The sequence below is a fragment of the Punctularia strigosozonata genome (genome assembly GCF_000264995.1).
Source record: "Punctularia strigosozonata HHB-11173 SS5 unplaced genomic scaffold PUNSTscaffold_2, whole genome shotgun sequence".
Lineage (NCBI taxonomy): Eukaryota > Fungi > Basidiomycota > Agaricomycetes > Corticiales > Punctulariaceae > Punctularia > Punctularia strigosozonata.
In genome coordinates this window covers 2,374,910-2,391,013 of record NW_006767434.1, presented here as the reverse complement: position 1 = coordinate 2,391,013, position 16,104 = coordinate 2,374,910, and the positions used below count along the sequence as shown (strand labels likewise).

Below are 16,104 nucleotides of genomic sequence, written 5' to 3'. Positions count from 1 at the left end.
CTTATACGGACTGTTTACGAGAAACGGGGTCAGCCGTTGGTGCGATCCACCCCCAGTGATCTCGCGTTCGAGAGGGATCGTCGCTTGACGTCAACAGGTACATCACGGGTATATAGAGGCCTCGTATGTCCGCGACTGCAAGACCATCTGGTACTCAAACCCTTTACTTTGCTTCACCAACTCTCTCACTCTTACGAAAATTCACCATGGCCTACAAGGCATGTAGCGGCATCAATGGGTGTTGTGACTGTCTGATTCTAACGAGTCCGATGAGATAGGAGGGCGACAAAGTCGAGTACAAGCCTATTGGCGGTGCCGCCGACAACGTCGCGCACTCTACCGGCGTGATTGAGCAGATTGTCGACGAGGGCGGGGTACGTGATCTCATAATCACGGCGTTCTCAGACTCACCACATATCTCGTCGTGATAGGAGAAAAAATACTCCATCCGGAACGACAACACAGGCAAGGTTACCACCTACCAGGTTCTGTGCACCGCCGTTTTGTCGTTTGTACGCGAACTGAGATCCCGTATAGGAGATGAATCTCGTCGGCAAGGTCTGAGTCTGTCTGCTCGTCGAAGATGCGTGTTTGTAGTATCATGTATGCTGTACCGATGGAAGGAAACAATTGATCGACGATGGCTCGAGCTCAAGCCTGACTGGCCTGCGAAACGCACCTGATCCCGAAGTATCCTCCACGTGACACTGCTAAATCAAGTTCGCGTCGCGATCGCGCTGAGCGCGTCCATGTTCACGCCGTCCTTCAGCTCGCTACTGTGATACCGCTATCTACATCTGCTTGAGGCTGCATCTCTATTTACGCGAAGCAAGATCCGCATAAGAATATACGCCACAGCCTGATGGCTGCCTCCACCACAGTGTTTCTACAGGATGCATGCCTCAAGCATCGATACGTACGGAACAAAGACACTAGTAATATTGTCGAGCGGCCGGAACGTATAAGAGCCGTCAAAACTGGTCTGTCAGCTGCTATAGCGCGACTTGAGGAACTACAACCGCGCGCAAACCCTAGCGTTGCTGAACACAACGCTGCCGAGGACCTCACTGCCGCCCTTCAGCGCATGAACTTGGCTTCCAATGATGCATTCGAAGCACGCTCCGGGGTTCGAGTTGTCAAAAGCTCCGCTGCGATTGACATCCTCCATAATGCCGCTGTGAAGTATGTGCATGGTGATATCGATGGCGACGTTTACTTGGAAAACTTGAAGGTTCGCTTTGATTTTCTGCACTATCCTTTGGTTCGATCCTAATGTGATCATGGGTAGAGATGGGCGGCAGAAAGTATATCCAAGATTGCTGAAGGCGGCAGCGAAATACCAGAAGGATTGAACCAGGGTGATCTGTATTGTGAGCACGGCTTGACAACCGTTCGCCTATTCTAACCAGAGTCTCATGCCGATATCAGTATGCTCAGAGTCCTTGGAAGCAATGCAAGGCGCGCTAGGGACTGTTTGCGAAGCTGTCGATACCGTCATCGCAGAGTCATCGGCTAATGCAGCCCCGCGCACGGCTCGCAGTGCCTTTGTTGCTGTTCGACCACCGGGTCACCACTGTGGAGAAGATACACCATCTGGTTTCTGCTTTGTCAACAATGTGGCAGTTGCAGCAGCCCATGGTAATTCGTTTCTTGTGCCCGATGCGCGCCATTGACCCCATCATCAGCACATCTCAAGCATGGCATAAATCGGGTCTTGATATTTGATATAGATCTGCACCACGGTGGGCATTTCAATGCCTGTGAACAACCAGTAAAAGTTTTGACAATCAGAGCAGGGAACGGAACGCAGTCCATCGTGTGGCAAATCAACGAAGAAACTTACCGCAAATCTCAGGAGCTTGAAGCGCAGCGACGATTTGCGGAAAGTGCAGAGTGAGTAACGGAGAGCGTGTTATCGAGCAGGAAAACTCACTACGAAAATGCATAAAGGAACGATATCAAACTACCTGACGCCGCTGGACTACAAGTGTTCTACGGAAGTATACACGATGTTCTTTCTTATCCCTGCGAGGTAATGATCAAGACATTGGCTCTTACTCTGTATCGCTGATTTAATCGAGCTCAGGACGGCGTTCCGGCTCTTGTCCAAGCTGCTTCAACATCCGTTCATGGACCTCGTACGTACAGTGCAAGTTTCTGCTTTGAAATGCAATGTCTGATCATATCGGAAGATGGCCAGTATATCGAGAACATGCAAGCAGTCCGGCTCATGTCTACCTCAGTTTGTTCTGATGCACTCTCGTAGCCATTTGCAGCCTTACTCGACGGACGAGCATTTTTGGGATGTGCTGTACCCACAGCGATATTCTGCTATATTCCAGAGAGCGGAACAATTCGTTCAAGAAACGGGGGGTGGCGGTAAAGATGTCCTGATCTTCATCAGGTCAGCGTGCGATCCTTTCGTGAGCATCATTCTATATCTGATGATTGATGACTGCATTTCAGTTGTGGCTTTGATGCTTGCGAACATGAATATCCCTCGATGTCTCGACATGGCCGCCGAGTTCCCGTGGACTTTTATCATCGTTTTGCTCGCGATGCGATGTCCTTTGCTCAGAAATATTCTCAAGGGCGATTGGTGAGTACATGGTCGTACATTAATGAAGAGCTATTTTGACGAGTGGCGTAGGTGAGCGTGCTGGAAGGAGGGTACAGCGACCGCGCCCTCTCCAGCGGGGCCATGGCCCATTTGCTCGGATTGGTAGACGAAAGTCGCGCGAAGAAGGTTGACAAGGAATGGTGGAACGTACATAACCTCGCGAGGGTGCGTTCACCTAGAGTGTGCGCTGTGATACCCTGCTAATGCGCGAATGGCAGCTGGAGAAAGCGACGAAGAAGCGCGCGAGAGGTGCCAGGCCATCCGCGCCCGGGCCTGGAGATGAATGGCTGCAACGCACACAAGCCATCTTCGCCTCCATGACCGAGGGTGATACAGCAATACCTGTATCTCTCCCTCCCCCGTCAATGACGCTGCGTGATCGGAAATCTCGAACCGCCGCCACCGATGCTGCGAGTACCGCCTCGGGTAACACATCCACCTCGGCGAAGAAAGGCGCTGGCGCCAGAGGAAAAGGAACGCGGTCCCCACGGCCTCCAATGGAGGATTCGAAGACCGAACTGTCTGACCCGGCGATTGCAAATACCAACGATTCGCCATCGAAAGATGGAGTTTCTGCTAAGAAGCTGCCGAGAGTAATTCTGCACGTACGATCGCCGCCTGGCCCGGATACATAAATACGGGATAGGCACCGCTAGTCCAGCCGTTGGCGTGACCGAGTGTTCGATTTAGCCTATATAATATGTATCGACGTCGCTTTTCAGGACCTTGTGTAGGGAGATAGTATGATCATTTCATGATGTGCTCTTCGATGGACTGGTAGGTACCACAGCCACAAGCCGATGCGAGCTTCGATCGCAATGACGGCCGCGGGTTGAATATTAGCATATCATCCACAACCAGGCGTACCTCCTCGGAACGTGTGGTGGGGGCACTAAGACAGGATGGATGTGTTGCATCTGGCACGCGGATAGGGCCTGAAGAATGGACGATCTGAAACAATCTACTGAGCTGTGCCATGCTGTATTCTCGAGGCGCTGAATCCGCACTCTCATCTCGTTCTATCGCGACCATCATTCCAGATCATACATATTCAACCTTGTAGATCCCTCCCGGCGTTCCAGCTTTTTCCATCACCCTACCATCGGTCAGGCCACGTCGCCTAGTCGTCCTACATAACATGCAGCGACACTCATTTCATGCTTTAAACTCCACCTTTGTGGTCGACTCCGAGTATCAGTTCGTAAAGGAGCTCGGCCAGGGTGCGTATGGCTGCGTCGTAGCAGCCACCCACCGCCGTACAGGTGAAGGTTGCGCGATCAAGAAGATCACCAATATCAACACCAAGGTGAGCATCGGACCCAACATGAGCATACGCACACCGCTAACGTCCGCAACTCGATTAGCGGATCCTGACGAAGCGATGCTTGCGCGAAATTCGGTGCATAACATTGATGTTGATCAACCGGGCTCTGCTTACGCTCATGGTAGTCTGCTGCATCACTTCCGTGGCCATAAGAACGTTCGTCGGAACATTAATCATCGTTCATGGTCGGGTGCTTACATTTAATCACAGATCACCTGTCTTTATGACATGGACATCGTCTTCGAGCCAGACGGCAACTTTGGCGAAGTCTATCTTTACGAGGAACTGATGGAGGCCGATTTACATGCCATTGTGAGAGAAACCTTTCTTCGTCCACCCGCGACGGACCATCTAACCTTGGCCTGTGCCATTTCTTCCGTCTAGATCCGCTCCGGTCAACCGCTTTCCGATGCCCACTTCCAGTCGTTCCTCTACCAGACGCTCTGTGGTCTGAAGTACATCCACTCCGCGAACGTCCTGCACCGCGATCTCAAGCCCGGAAATTTACTCGTGAATGCTGACTGCGAGCTTAAAATCTGCGATTTCGGCCTAGCGCGTGGGTACGTGTCGGTCGAACCCGCTGCATCGAGGACGGCAGGACGCATCGTCTAATGTCTAATGTGCTGTCTTCGCGTTACCTAGGTACACTCCCGGTGGTGGTGCAAGCAGGGCGGCGGGGAACCAGGGTTTCATGACTGAATACGTTGCAACTCGCTGGTACCGGGCACCCGAGATCATGTTGAGCTTTGCCAACTACGTAAGCACTCAGCTCTTTTCCTGATGAAATAGCATATCCATATCTGACCGTCTGATCTAGACGACAGCTATCGATGTCTGGTCAATTGGCTGCATCCTTGCCGAGCTTCTTGGCGGGAAGCCCATCTTCAAGGGCCGCGAGTAAGTTCCTAGCATCAGCTTTACGAAGCCGACACTGAACTGCGGCGGTTTCGCGGTCTAGTTACGTCGATCAATTGAACCAGATTCTGCATTATCTCGGCACGCCATCCGAGGATACGCTTCGTCGAGTTGGATCTCCTCGGGTTCGTTAATGAGCATCAGAAATATGGCGACCACTGATCGTTCATCTCCTGCAGGCCCAAGATTACATACGATCGCTGCCAATCAAACCGCGCATCCCTTTCCAAAATCTATACCCACATGCCAATCCCCTTGCGATTGACTTGCTTTCGAAGATGCTCTGCTTTGACCCTGCGAAGCGCATCAGCTGCGAGGACGCGCTGAAACATCCATACCTCCAGGTCTGGCACGATCCTGCAGATGAACCAGTTTGTGAGAAAGTAAGCCAGTTTTCGCTAATGGCCTATGCAAAAATTGTGATGCTGATGCTTGCCCGCCAGAAATTCGACTTCAGCTTTGAAGAGGAGGACAGCATTGAGGGCATGAAGAAATTGATTGTGGAAGAGGTTAACTCGTTCCGAGCGGAGGTGAGGGCCCAGGCGCGTGCGGCTGGTCAAGTCCGGAAGCAAGACAGGTGTGTCCTTCGACTGTACTTCCTTTCACCTCGCTCATGCCTCTTCGTCAGCCTTCCTATACCATCTCGAGACGAAATCATCTCTTCGCCTGTCCAGGAGCACGCGCCGCGCAACGGTGCCACCTCCGGTTACACCGGCGCTCGCGCCACAGCCCCGGAACCGATTATGGATGATCCGAGTGCCGAGCTCGAGAAGGAGCTTTCGCGCCAGAACCTTGGCAAATGATTGTTGGATCTGCTCCCGTGGTTCGTGATTGTGATCTATGTGAACATGACGTGCATGATTGCTCAACGTGTACGGCATGACCGTGATGTTCGGTACATGCGCGTTCTAAGAATGAGCTGTATTATCGTTGTTGTTGTACGCTATCTGACTGGAGCTCTGTCATCGCCCTGTCCTTGGTCAGCTCTGCACCCCCAGGCACTGGAACCTCTGTCATAGCGCAAAAACGGAAAATATGATGAGGCTGAGTACCGCCCTCTTTGTCAATGTAATCGACAACGGCAGTGTCTGAAAGTATGTGTTGTATCAGCATACATCCGTAGTATCGAACGGGGCCAGACACGAACCCAACGTAGAACGGTTGTCGAACATTATAACCTGAGGGGCTTGTCAGTTTTGGGCGATCATTAAACGTCTTCGAAGCTTACAGTTCTTGGCTTCCATGATATTCTCGCTTGATACTGCACGATATCAGGGCATGCAGTCATTCAAGTCCGCATGTTGTGTTTCAGATATACTTCAAGGCTCAGACTCACGTCATGCCCTTCGATGATGTGCTTCAGCAGGCAAGTCCAGCAAAGTCTTCCACTCTACGTCTTTCGTACCCACGAACTCTGTTATGGATTCGCCATTCACAAACAGGCACCTCTCCCTGGTAACGGGAATCTCATGACACCGGGGGGTCAGTCTGGGTCAGTGCCAGGCTTGGGGCTTCAGCGGGTTGATGTTCCTGGGCAATCATCATCTTGTTCGCCGATGAACACGCTGCGATTCGATAGCAAGTAGCAACGCATCAAACAGTTTGTATCAGAAATCGCTCAGCAATAGATCGTTCCTGCAACAATCATGGTATTATCATGCTCGCTTGGTTTTCTTCGCGCTTCGCAGGCTTGCCGCGATGTGACCGTATGAATCGTACATGAGCCAGAGAGGGATCACTACCCAACTATGAAATTGGTGAGTGAGAGTCGAGGCGCCAAGACGGCAAAACCAGCTTACATAACGTTCATGAACTGGGATGATGACGATCTGAACTTGAACGTGTATGACAAGATAATGAGGGGCAGAACTTACAAACAGGTATACCCAAAGGTAAAGGGGATTAGAGGTATCCAGGTTCGGTGAACCGGTCAGCCACTCTGGGCAGAAGGTCTATGCGCGAATGATGTGTGAGAATCTGGTTGTGGTCACTGTCCGATGGATGATGCATACCATCCAGCCACCGTACAACTCGGCAGTGCTTAATACCACAATCCAGTAATGTCTAGCTGGATCGTCCTTGGCTAATTGCCATAGGATATAACAGCTGAATTTCGCGTGATGAGCACGGAGTGAATTGCTTCGCCATGGATTACTCGCCATAGCGGGCCAGCTCCGAGCACTGTCAATATCTCCAATGAAACGACAGTCTCATCGGCAAAGCCCCACCGGAAGTCCGCAGCCGCGTATTCCTTCCCTGAAGGGGTTCTTCAGACTGTTTCGAGATAATAGAAGTAGAAAAATTAGAATTCACATAGCTCGGCAAATGGACCTGCGCTTGTGTTTACTTGTCGGCCGAACGTGGAGAGGTACAAGAATGAGCCTTCGAAACTGAAGTGGATCATGGCGTCGAAAGCCTGTTCATTCCAGTCAGACGATTATTATATCACGACAGATTATAATGGCCCTTTACCAGCCAGATGAACGTGAAGCGGTCCTGCCAGCGAGCATTGCGAGGCAGAAAGGCCCGTGCGCCTGTGCGAGCAAGGATACCGATGGTGGCTACAGCGGCCAGAGAATACGCTGAGGTCGCCGTGAAGAACGGCTTCGTGCCACCCTTGGTAGTTTCCAGCATAGTATGTGATATGGACCAGCAGGGGACGGGTCAGTGCATGTACTGGACGTCCAGCTTGAACTTCAAGCAGAGTCGTATGACCTCGCCGCTGCGGGAACGCGAAGGCAGGCAACACGATCACATGATCAGTCACTTGACTGTCAGGTGTCCGGATTATCTGAGGCTATCTCTGGGTTCTAGAGCACCCGCATTGAAAAGGAAGTGCTCTATGTCCCTAGTATCTCTGTGCGCCTTCAGTGTTTCAGTGAAGTTTCACGCTTGCTGCGCGCTCGCCAGCCACTCTTCCTCCAATAGGCCCATATACACCACATCTTGCCACTTTCCGTCCTGCCAGTTCGACTTTCGCGAGCGTCCCTCCTCGACAAAGCCACTGCGTATCGTTCAGAGATCAAGACAACAGTCATCTGTCATCCCACTTACACCTTTTTATACACCGCGATCGCAGGCGAATTCCCCGCCAAGACCCCGAGTGACAGTCTGTGCAACGCAAGCTGCTGGAACGCATAGCTCACGAGCCATAGCATGACCTCGGTCCCAAATCCCCTTCCCCGCCACTTGTCTACAAGATTGATCTCCAACGTTGCCTCCCGGTTTTTTTTGAAACGCAAGCTTAGCCCAACCATGCCTACGAAAAGCGCGTCCTCTTGTTCTTTCGGACTCGCTCCGTCAGGAATCTTTTCCAAAGGCTCCTTTGCCTCCACGATGACCGTAAGAAGATTTTGATCCGGCGAGCTTTCCAGCTCCTTCCGGAGTGTCGGCCCCCTGGGGCGGGGGTAACCTGGCCCACTACGCATGACGGCGGGATCGTTGATCAAGTCGAGGAGGCGGTCAACGTCGAACTCGCGAAGTTCGCGCAGGTTCAAGTTCTTGGTGGATGCGAAGATCATCGTTGACTATCCTAGAGTGTTCGCCAGGCAATTGTACTGCTATCAACACCAGGTTCCATCCTCTTATTCGACTCTAGTGTTTGTTGCTCGATTCTGCGTCTCGCTGCGCGATCACATCCGATGCTGCGGATCCGATTGCGAGCCGGATTTATCATGGACGAATCGCGTCATACGTTAGTTCTATTGCCAACACAAAGTAGCGCAACAATCTGCGCCATACGAAAGCGTCGACGTCGGTGAGTGATCCCCGTGGCATCTCAAAGCCGGATTTTCATAACAGGGCAATGATCTTAGTGATAAACTGTGTCGTTATGGCTTGCCAAACGTGATACAAATGATGGTCAACGATCATGCCCTCCACGAGATACAACAAATCTAAAGCTTGCTCTGGAACTGTGACTCTGTTACGCCTTTGCCCATTGCCGCGGTCGATGATACGCCACCGGTCACCGTCTTCAACAAGTTGTCGGCGTAGTCAGCGCCGCTCCTGCGCATCATCGTGGCATCAGAACAGGAAGATTGATGAGCTTGAGATGACATACCATTTCTGATGAGTGAGGACGTCACAGCCAATTTCACGCTCCTTGCGCTGGACCAGCTCCACATACGCTTTCATACCTTCACGAGCGTACTCGCGCGCGAAGAGATCGGAGATGTAGGCGTTTGAATGTAGACCGCCGAGCTATACTTCTGTGAGCAATCACCCAGCATAACCCCAAACTGTAGGCTTACCGTGATGAACTGCCAGACGAAGCCCAGTTTGCCGAGTTCCCAAACGTAGTTTTTCATGTCGTCCGTTCCAAGGCCAGCAGCATCCCAATTGAAGGATGGGCTGAGGTTGTACGCCAACCAGTGGCCCGGATGTACCGCGTGCACACCCTTCGCGAACTCCACCGCCTGGGACAATATAGGCTTCTTCGTCTCCATCCACAGCAGGTCAGCGTAGGGAGCGAATGCCGTTGCTCGGTTGATAGCGCACTGCGTCCCGCCCTGGTAACGGTAAAAGCCTTCGCGCGTGCGAGGGGCATCCCAATCCCAGAACGGCACCGACTTCAGGCCAAATTCCTGCGCGATCGCGACGGCTTGGGGACGCGAGGCATGCGCTGCCTTGGACAGGAAGGTGTCGATGGTCGAGGGCGATGCTCCAGTTTGTTCCCGCAGCGCAGTGGCGAGCGTTGTAGAGAGCAGTTGGAGGTTGGCTGCCGCAGTCCACTCATCCTCGACCGCCTGTAAGGCATCACCGGACTTGCCTGTCGCCTCAGCCTCATTCATCACCGTCACGAGGGGCCTTAACGTCGGGTTCGTTGAGCCCAGGATGAAGGGATGGTCGCGCTCGTCGACATTCGTGGTGATCAGAGTGGCCGCCTCGGAGTCCGTCCGTGCAATCACGAGGTTTTCGACGCCCATCACATCGTACTGAAGACGGATAGCAACAAGTCGGTTGATGTGCTCAGAGATCGGTACCAAAACCTTGCCAGCCATGTGGCCGCACTTCTTAGTACCGGGCGCCTGATCCTCTGGGCAGGAGGTCAGGACAAATGAGCGAAGGCAATGAAACAAGTTCGCATACCGATGTGAATACCCGCGGCACCTTTCTCCACAAACAATTTCGTCAACTTCATTACGGCAGTCAGACCGCCGTGACCGGTGTCTGCGTCGGCGACGATGGGCCGGAGGTAGTCGATGGATGGCGTCGACGCGAGCTCTTGCTCAGACAGATTCGAGCGTGCCTCCCGTTGCTTCCGGTCGTGGAACAATTGGGCCATAAAGAGGTGCTCCACCTTCTGCGGGACAGTGTTGTATGGGTAGTCTGGGGCAAACAGGTAAGTTGGGGACATTTACCCCCATCCAGCAAATTAAGCTTACCAGCGAGATCGGGGCCAGGTTCATTCGTGCTGGAGGCAGTGCTAGAGGATTGCCACCCAGACACGTACACGGTTTCGAGATATTTTGCCATCTGCGTCACTTGGACCGGGTCCAAACTACAATAATGTTGGCACTATCGCATAGCAGCATTCAAAGCACTGTACGCACGCTCCGTATGTGTGCGACGGCGTGCCCCGCTGCGCATGCTCCGCAAGTAATCGCCAAAGCTTCTTGCCCTGAACGTCGGACGGATATGAGATCGGGAGCGTTCCTCGCTTAGCAACGACCTGCGCCGCAGTATATGGTCGTTTTACGCGCGCGAAACGGGGGTTCTGGAGTAACATAATATATGAGACATTATCTGGTAACGATAGGGTCGACCCATCTTACCTTCCACCATTCCTCAACCTGGCGCACCTCGGCTTGGAATGCTGCCCGTTCTTGAGACATGATTTCTTGTAAGGGAGGGGGTAATATGAGATCGGTACTCGCACGAGCAGGCGGGGATCTTTAGGAGTTATGAAGGATGTTCAGACCTGCATTTTCATGTGATATAGCCGCCTCCCCCGCATCACGTGAATCAGGGTAGGGCGGCTACACGCCCATGTCGGGAGGGCGTCGGGCTCGCGGAACGTCATGATTTGGGTGCTGTGCGCGTCGGCGGCGGTCGAGAGCGAATGCGCCTGATATCTGGGTGAACCGCGGCCGGAGCGCCGACCTGGGCGTCGTGGACGCTTCCTTCGGTAGCGTCCGCTTCAACTCTCGCGATCTCGGCAGAGGCGCTATTCAGGTTTGATACGGCCTCGGGAGCCTAAAAGCGTGATCTCCGAGGGCGATCTAACCCCAATCGTGGCATTGATGCCTGGAGCAACCCCGCATCCCCCCGCACGTTCCCTTGGCGGGTTTCCGACATGACGGTCGGACGACCGACCGTTAGCCCGATCACGCCCGTCCCAATGGGCAGGGTCGGGCGGCGCAGCGCCGGATGAGCGATGAATTGACGGGAGACGAAACAATAGCACCGCATCGGACGAACAAGACGGAGCTTGACGTACCGCGATAAGACGCTGGCTCCAGAGCTCGGGACATGAGCAGGATCGGCGGCTGAAGTTAATATTGGCCTCGACAGTATCTAACGTCTATCCCCGTCGTAAACCAGCCCCGCAAGACCGTATCTTACCACGAAGGCTACTACGCTTCCAGCAACCTATGCGGCAACATCAGCTCTGATCTGGCCCCGGAAATGGCGTTGGACGCACCTGTACGCATATCAGGGTCTGCACCAATGCCTTTTCCCGCATCGAACCTAATCTGAGAAGTAGGAAATTGAGAATGGTGAGGTTGGTGCATTCCGTGACTTCGCCCGTCTTCGGGTCGGTAGTGAGTTCGGTGAGGCCGAAAGTGCTGAACAAAGTGAGAATGATATTGCGGAGCTTCACTTTCGTCTGGGATACGGGTTTTGTAGGGTCGAGCAGGTGAGCTTTGGAAGGGTGGAGGAGGTTCGTGTCGGGGTCAAATCTAGGATAATGTCAGAGACCGCTGCGCTAGGGTATGGAAGAGCAACTACCTTGGAACACGGTGCCGCGGGCACGGAACAAGCCCGAAGAGCTGCGGGCAGGAGAGGAGGAAGTTGAATATTTGAGGGATGAAGAAGAGGAGGAGGGTCTTGGAGAAGTGGGCTTGGATTCCGACGACGGCAAATGCCATGCCGGTCAGATAGCATAGCGTATCGCCAGGGAATGCGCGCGCAGGATACCTGCGCGAAATCTGCAATGAACGTGTTGTACCGTGAATAATCAAAGGGTACATACCAGTTATGGTACAAGAAGCCCAGGCAGACTCCCACCAGAGGCAGCATGACATACAGGCTGAAGAGGTGTCGCTCGACCAGTTGCGTGCTTCCGTAAGCCATCCCCGCACTGTACACCCCGCCGACCTTGACCTCTACTTCGCTCGCCGATCCCAGGAGATGTATGGGCATGCGAAAGTCCACCGGCCACGGCAAAAAAAGCAGATCGTTCAGAATGACAGAGAGAGCGATGATAATGGCTTGTGAGACCTCCGCGCCGTTGATTCCGGCCAGGATGTTGATGCTATTAGTGCAGAAAGTAGACAGCATGGACATGTACAAGTAGTACAGAGGCCCGAGCTTGATGAGCGGGCCAAGGAGGGACCGCAGCTGCACGGGTACCACGACGTTCGTGTTACCACCTTCAGCGTAGTAGACCATCAGAAGTGGAATAGAGCCAATGATAGGGACCGGGATTTTGTGCCGCCACCGGATGTCAAAAATGTCATCAAGGAAGCCTAGCATGGTAGCTAGCAGGAGAGAGAGGAGAGATGCCAAGTAGACTGATAGCTGATGACAGGACGAAGTCAGGAGGGCTGACGAGACGCAAGAAACGGCAGTTCTACCTGATGATGTGGGAACTCGGTCGTTACTAGCCCTTCTTGAGATTTGGCATGTTTAATCCGGTGGTCCGCGAAGGATTGGGAGAATGGGAATGGGATAAACAGTATTAACAGGATGATATATATGGATGCGCAGACTAGACCCAGGCTTTCTGGTCTACCAATGCAACTATCTCAGTCCCAAGGTATATGACGGCATGGACAGACGTACATCGGCGTGTCATAAGTCTTCAACAAGTCTCTTCCAGAGAGGCGAGCTTTGATGAGTATTGGACCCAGTGCCGGAACAAGATATAAGGATGCAAGAAATGCGAAGATCGAGAATCCGACACATGCATGGAGCGCGGGCAGAGGCGGCGCCGGGCTCAGCAGCGGGCGGACGATGAACCAAGCACCGACCGGTACCAGCGAAAGCAAGATGACCGACGGAAGCGGTCGAGGTCCAAGTGCAGGCGGCATGTCCAGCCAAGCAGCCTCCGAGTAGCGCCTGGGGATGTCTAGAAGACGGGCCGCGTTATGTCGTCGTCCGATCTTTGAGTGAACGCAAGAGGAGGCATTGGTGGACCAACGTGTCAGTGGCGGTGTCGTCATCAAATTCCGCGAAACGAATTTGACCCTCGATGCCCGCTTTTACCACCGCTCCAGATCACTTGAACTCGTCCGGGTGTTGCATCAGGTACACAGAGGGAAAAGGCAGGGGAGTGTATGGTAGGTTCACAGGTGCCCGCTCATCAGCACTGTGCAGGGGCCACATTGACGATGGGCTGTAGCTGCACGCCCTATACCTGCTCAATCACTCGTTGAAATCAGTCCTGTTTTACTGTTTTCCAAAGCGGAGTACGAGGAGCATGGCAGACACACTGTGCTTGATCACTATACATTCAACTGGAAGGATGGTCGCATGGCTCTTGCCCTAGGTCTCGGTTAGTCCCTGCGATCGCCGGATATCATCGTACCGCGACCAAAGTCAAACAGGATCGTTGTTCAATCATTCCGACACTCCGAACATTTCATACAGTCTCGATCACTCCACAGAGTCTATACGATATAAAACTACGCGCCAGATCGATCTCGACGAGGAGCTCTGTATATTTTACGGCCACAAGCTGTGGTTCAAGCCAGTCGACTCAGACTCGTCAACTCTAGAAGAGGATCAGGAGGAGAACATTTGGGAGGCAATGGCTGGCATGGTGCTCAAGGATGACCAGGAGAAAGTAAATCCATGGGCCAACGGCGATCCATGCGATCCGATTCCGGATGAAGAATTACCTTTGGAGAGGATACGTTCCAGTCCCGAAGAACTGGAGGAAGAAGATGAAGCGTCCATACACACCAGTACGTGAAGCCCTTTGCTTGCATGACACCATGAGAAGAGCATTCAATAACATGTTGGTTCTCAGTGGACGCATGGATTGTTGACGTCCCCGATCCTCGACTCATAACATTGCTTCTCGAATGGCTCAACAAATCCGGACTTGAAACCTCCACCCTTGGACATCTCAAGCGCATCCGCAAGTCTGACGGCCGTACATCTTTCCTGATATATCCCGCGTCGTCCCAGACTCCGTCCGGTTCCCTTACTGCGGAGGCTTCTGCCCCCTCCAGCTTCTCCGACTGCGACCTGGAGAACAGCACGCCGAGACTACCGGACGAGTTCGGTTTAGACCTCCCGTACACGACGAAGGTTCCATCATACCCCGCACGGACCCAAAACTCGCTGAAGTTGAAAAATGTCTTGTGGCCAACCATCTTCGCACCTCGTCGTAAAGGCGCAGCGGAGAGGTGGCCACGCGGGAAGGCACGTTGATCTTCGGCAGCTTCTCGAGCATTGTCAACTGATGCCCGGCGTTTGCAGGTGAAATGGGCATGGGACGCTGTACAAGTACTCTACGACGAAGCTGTTCGGGCTCGAGAAAATGGAGAAGTATGTATATGGAACAACATTCTCCACTCTCGTTCTGTTCTGATTGATCGGTAGCTACCTGTTGTGGCACACGTACCCGCTCCTTGCGCCGAGGAACCAGAAAAGGCGGCTGAGCAACCAGATGCGCACCCTGCAACCAATCGATCTTTCATGGCGCACGACCTACGCAAATCGACCAAACACCCGCTCAAACACGCTGCACTAAATTGCATTCGTAAGATAGCCGACTATCGGGCTTCCTCCTCGACATCTGGCATTGTACCACGATCTGGCACGTCACGAATGGAACATACGGCAGGTGCTCTTGATGATGCCAGCTCATCTACAAGCACGGTCAAAAACGGCACCAACTATCTCCTTACGGGTCTGACCATGTTCATCACGCACGAACCATGCATAATGTGTAGCATGGCCCTATTGCATTCTCGCGTCAAAGAGGTAGTCTTCGTCATACCAATGCAGAAGACTGGTGGTGAGCTATCTCTTACTTGCGAAGCACAGCCAGGATTCACAGCCGTTTGCAGGATGTGGGGGTTGCGCATGCATACCCCGGCTGGAGGGAGTGAATCACCGGTATAATATTTACAGGTGGAAGGATGTTGCCCCCGCGTCTTTGGCCCTTGACAATGGTACAGATGCATAGGAGTGAGAGGGGGAAGGTCCGTACTTGACCACGAGATAGCTCAGCAAGTTCGGGCGTTCCTTCGAGCATAGCCTTATTAAAGCAGATATGATGTATAACACAGTAGGTAGCAAGAGGCACCAGTGAGTTGATAGCTTGAGTATACCACCGCGATGATGCAGAGCGCTGCAGCCTGGAGTCAGAAAGCGGGCAATTTTGAATTTTGGCACATACCTCCCGGGTGCACGACGAAACCGGTCACCAGAACTCCTTCCGCTTTCTCCTAACCTCCACCGTGAGCCGTTTGCGCTCTCCCCAGTTCGCTCGCATCATCTCATGTTCTGCGTCCCTCGCGGCAAGTACCTCCTTCCGCGTCGTGTTTTTCAGCGGTGCGATCTGCGCCACGAACGCGCTCGTGCACCCAAACTTGTTCGCCAGCCTTCCCCTCGTCCATTCCGTCGGATGCTCCTGTCTAAGCCTGCGTATCTCTTCTATTTGCTCGGGAGAGAGCCGGTTACTGGGTACGGCCTTTGTGGCACGGGCAGCGGGCGGTAATTGCAACTCGCCAGACGAAGCGACATCCCCCGGCGCCTTCGGTCGCAGGAGCGGCGACGCAGGGCTCGTCGTCAGAGAGAATGGCGTCGGCGCGCTCGGAGGCGGTCGATGGACGAACGTGAGGTCTTCGGTGATAGCCTCCGGGGCAACCTTCAGCAACGGATCGGGTGCGCGGTAGCGTTGCCTTTCGGGTAGCAAAGGCTTGCGTGGCGAGGCGGCATTCAGATTCTTCGCGCGGGCTGTCTGCAGTACGCGTGTGTGGTTGTGCCGCGCCTGCGAGAGTTGGGGGAGGGTGACCCGAGGTCTCATGGTGGGTAGGAACACCTTGCAAGCTCAGACGAAAGT

At 53.4% G+C, this 16,104-nt stretch overlaps 8 protein-coding genes across 8 annotated transcripts; 4 read left to right on the top strand and 4 right to left on the bottom strand.

Moving 5' to 3' along the window:
* Window positions 1-234: 234 nt before the first annotated feature.
* On the top strand, window positions 235-564 carry PUNSTDRAFT_131137 (uncharacterized protein; the record flags this gene model as incomplete). The annotated part of the gene is made up of 4 exons (XM_007380412.1): window positions 235-243; window positions 279-374; window positions 432-485; window positions 538-564. 4 exons carry the CDS (start codon window positions 235-237, stop codon window positions 562-564), a joined length of 186 nt encoding a protein of 61 aa, XP_007380474.1.
* A 298-nt stretch (window positions 565-862) lies between these two features.
* PUNSTDRAFT_141470 (Arginase/deacetylase) lies at window positions 863-3,255 on the top strand (the record flags this gene model as incomplete). The annotated part of the gene is made up of 12 exons (XM_007380411.1): window positions 863-1,231; window positions 1,289-1,370; window positions 1,429-1,638; window positions 1,686-1,742; window positions 1,797-1,893; window positions 1,951-2,032; window positions 2,087-2,138; window positions 2,193-2,214; window positions 2,267-2,404; window positions 2,467-2,599; window positions 2,651-2,785; window positions 2,839-3,255. The coding sequence occupies 12 exons, from the start codon at window positions 863-865 to the stop codon at window positions 3,253-3,255; spliced, it is 1,794 nt and encodes a 597-aa protein (XP_007380473.1).
* A 402-nt stretch (window positions 3,256-3,657) lies between these two features.
* Window positions 3,658-5,881, top strand: PUNSTDRAFT_97867 (CMGC/MAPK/ERK protein kinase). Its single transcript, XM_007380410.1, has 11 exons — window positions 3,658-3,926; window positions 3,985-4,019; window positions 4,070-4,100; window positions 4,155-4,256; window positions 4,329-4,504; window positions 4,587-4,701; window positions 4,762-4,841; window positions 4,903-4,984; window positions 5,039-5,242; window positions 5,303-5,436; window positions 5,488-5,881. The coding sequence occupies exons 1-11, from the start codon at window positions 3,759-3,761 to the stop codon at window positions 5,660-5,662; spliced, it is 1,302 nt and encodes a 433-aa protein (XP_007380472.1). The 5' UTR covers window positions 3,658-3,758; the 3' UTR covers window positions 5,663-5,881.
* A 515-nt stretch (window positions 5,882-6,396) lies between these two features.
* PUNSTDRAFT_118564 (Emopamil-binding protein) lies at window positions 6,397-7,548 on the bottom strand. Its single transcript, XM_007380409.1, has 7 exons — window positions 7,332-7,548; window positions 7,173-7,275; window positions 7,019-7,115; window positions 6,872-6,965; window positions 6,734-6,811; window positions 6,659-6,672; window positions 6,397-6,605 (listed from the first exon to the last, which is right to left on the bottom strand). Exons 1-7 carry the CDS (start codon window positions 7,491-7,493, stop codon window positions 6,515-6,517), a joined length of 639 nt encoding a protein of 212 aa, XP_007380471.1. The 5' UTR covers window positions 7,494-7,548; the 3' UTR covers window positions 6,397-6,514.
* Window positions 7,549-7,745: 197 nt separating this feature from the next.
* Window positions 7,746-8,116, bottom strand: PUNSTDRAFT_60963 (acyl-CoA N-acyltransferase; the record flags this gene model as incomplete). Its single annotated transcript, XM_007380408.1, has 2 exons — window positions 7,746-7,863; window positions 7,914-8,116. 2 exons carry the CDS (start codon window positions 8,114-8,116, stop codon window positions 7,746-7,748), a joined length of 321 nt encoding a protein of 106 aa, XP_007380470.1.
* A 429-nt stretch (window positions 8,117-8,545) lies between these two features.
* Window positions 8,546-10,744, bottom strand: PUNSTDRAFT_82372 (isocitrate lyase). The gene is made up of 7 exons (XM_007380407.1): window positions 10,637-10,744; window positions 10,415-10,578; window positions 10,247-10,362; window positions 9,951-10,190; window positions 9,113-9,897; window positions 8,923-9,062; window positions 8,546-8,867 (listed from the first exon to the last, which is right to left on the bottom strand). The coding sequence occupies exons 1-7, from the start codon at window positions 10,694-10,696 to the stop codon at window positions 8,756-8,758; spliced, it is 1,617 nt and encodes a 538-aa protein (XP_007380469.1). The 5' UTR covers window positions 10,697-10,744; the 3' UTR covers window positions 8,546-8,755.
* A 167-nt stretch (window positions 10,745-10,911) lies between these two features.
* On the bottom strand, window positions 10,912-13,141 carry PUNSTDRAFT_82371 (N-acetylglucosaminephosphotransferase). Its single transcript, XM_007380406.1, has 6 exons — window positions 12,870-13,141; window positions 12,662-12,815; window positions 12,058-12,605; window positions 11,814-12,002; window positions 11,506-11,764; window positions 10,912-11,453 (listed from the first exon to the last, which is right to left on the bottom strand). Exons 1-6 carry the CDS (start codon window positions 13,115-13,117, stop codon window positions 11,379-11,381), a joined length of 1,473 nt encoding a protein of 490 aa, XP_007380468.1. The 5' UTR covers window positions 13,118-13,141; the 3' UTR covers window positions 10,912-11,378.
* A 179-nt stretch (window positions 13,142-13,320) lies between these two features.
* Window positions 13,321-16,067, top strand: PUNSTDRAFT_82368 (uncharacterized protein). The gene is made up of 8 exons (XM_007380405.1): window positions 13,321-13,366; window positions 13,429-13,581; window positions 13,634-13,993; window positions 14,059-14,456; window positions 14,514-14,582; window positions 14,637-15,054; window positions 15,107-15,390; window positions 15,439-16,067. The coding sequence occupies exons 2-7, from the start codon at window positions 13,560-13,562 to the stop codon at window positions 15,223-15,225; spliced, it is 1,386 nt and encodes a 461-aa protein (XP_007380467.1). The 5' UTR covers window positions 13,321-13,366; window positions 13,429-13,559; the 3' UTR covers window positions 15,226-15,390; window positions 15,439-16,067.
* Window positions 16,068-16,104: the final 37 nt, after the last annotated feature.

What these genes read in the sequence shown, in the direction of transcription:
- PUNSTDRAFT_118564 (XM_007380409.1), bottom strand. Translation starts at nt 7,493, where the DNA reads ATGCTGGAAACTACCAAGGGTGGCACGAAGCCGTTCTTCACGGCGACC. An exon ending in GCTTCACGTTCATCTGGCTG is followed by an intron (nt 7,276 to 7,331) that starts GTAAAGGGCCAT and finishes TGGAATGAACAG; the next exon opens with GCTTTCGACGCCATGATCCA. An exon ending in AGTTGTACGGTGGCTGGATG is followed by an intron (nt 6,812 to 6,871) that starts GTATGCATCATC and finishes ATTCGCGCATAG; the next exon opens with ACCTTCTGCCCAGAGTGGCT.
- PUNSTDRAFT_82368 (XM_007380405.1), top strand. Translation starts at nt 13,560, where the DNA reads ATGGCTCTTGCCCTAGGTCTCG. An exon ending in TGAAGCGTCCATACACACCA is followed by an intron (nt 13,994 to 14,058) that starts GTACGTGAAGCC and finishes GTTGGTTCTCAG; the next exon opens with TGGACGCATGGATTGTTGAC. An exon ending in ACCAATGCAGAAGACTGGTG is followed by an intron (nt 15,055 to 15,106) that starts GTGAGCTATCTC and finishes AGCCGTTTGCAG; the next exon opens with GATGTGGGGGTTGCGCATGC.
- PUNSTDRAFT_97867 (XM_007380410.1), top strand. Translation starts at nt 3,759, where the DNA reads ATGCAGCGACACTCATTTCATGCTTTAAACTCCACCTTTGTGGTCGAC. An exon ending in CCCATCTTCAAGGGCCGCGA is followed by an intron (nt 4,842 to 4,902) that starts GTAAGTTCCTAG and finishes TTCGCGGTCTAG; the next exon opens with TTACGTCGATCAATTGAACC. An exon ending in GTCGAGTTGGATCTCCTCGG is followed by an intron (nt 4,985 to 5,038) that starts GTTCGTTAATGA and finishes CATCTCCTGCAG; the next exon opens with GCCCAAGATTACATACGATC.
- PUNSTDRAFT_82371 (XM_007380406.1), bottom strand. Translation starts at nt 13,117, where the DNA reads ATGCCGCCTGCACTTGGACCTCGACCGCTTCCGTCGGTCATCTTGCTT. An exon ending in AAGACTTATGACACGCCGAT is followed by an intron (nt 12,816 to 12,869) that starts GTACGTCTGTCC and finishes TTGCATTGGTAG; the next exon opens with ACCAGAAAGCCTGGGTCTAG. An exon ending in GGCTTCTTGTACCATAACTG is followed by an intron (nt 12,003 to 12,057) that starts GTATGTACCCTT and finishes GATTTCGCGCAG; the next exon opens with GTATCCTGCGCGCGCATTCC.
- PUNSTDRAFT_82372 (XM_007380407.1), bottom strand. Translation starts at nt 10,696, where the DNA reads ATGTCTCAAGAACGGGCAGCATTCCAAGCCGAGGTGCGCCAGGTTGAG. An exon ending in CCGTCGCACACATACGGAGC is followed by an intron (nt 10,363 to 10,414) that starts GTGCGTACAGTG and finishes ACATTATTGTAG; the next exon opens with TTTGGACCCGGTCCAAGTGA. An exon ending in TCGTCTGGCAGTTCATCACG is followed by an intron (nt 9,063 to 9,112) that starts GTAAGCCTACAG and finishes ACAGAAGTATAG; the next exon opens with CTCGGCGGTCTACATTCAAA.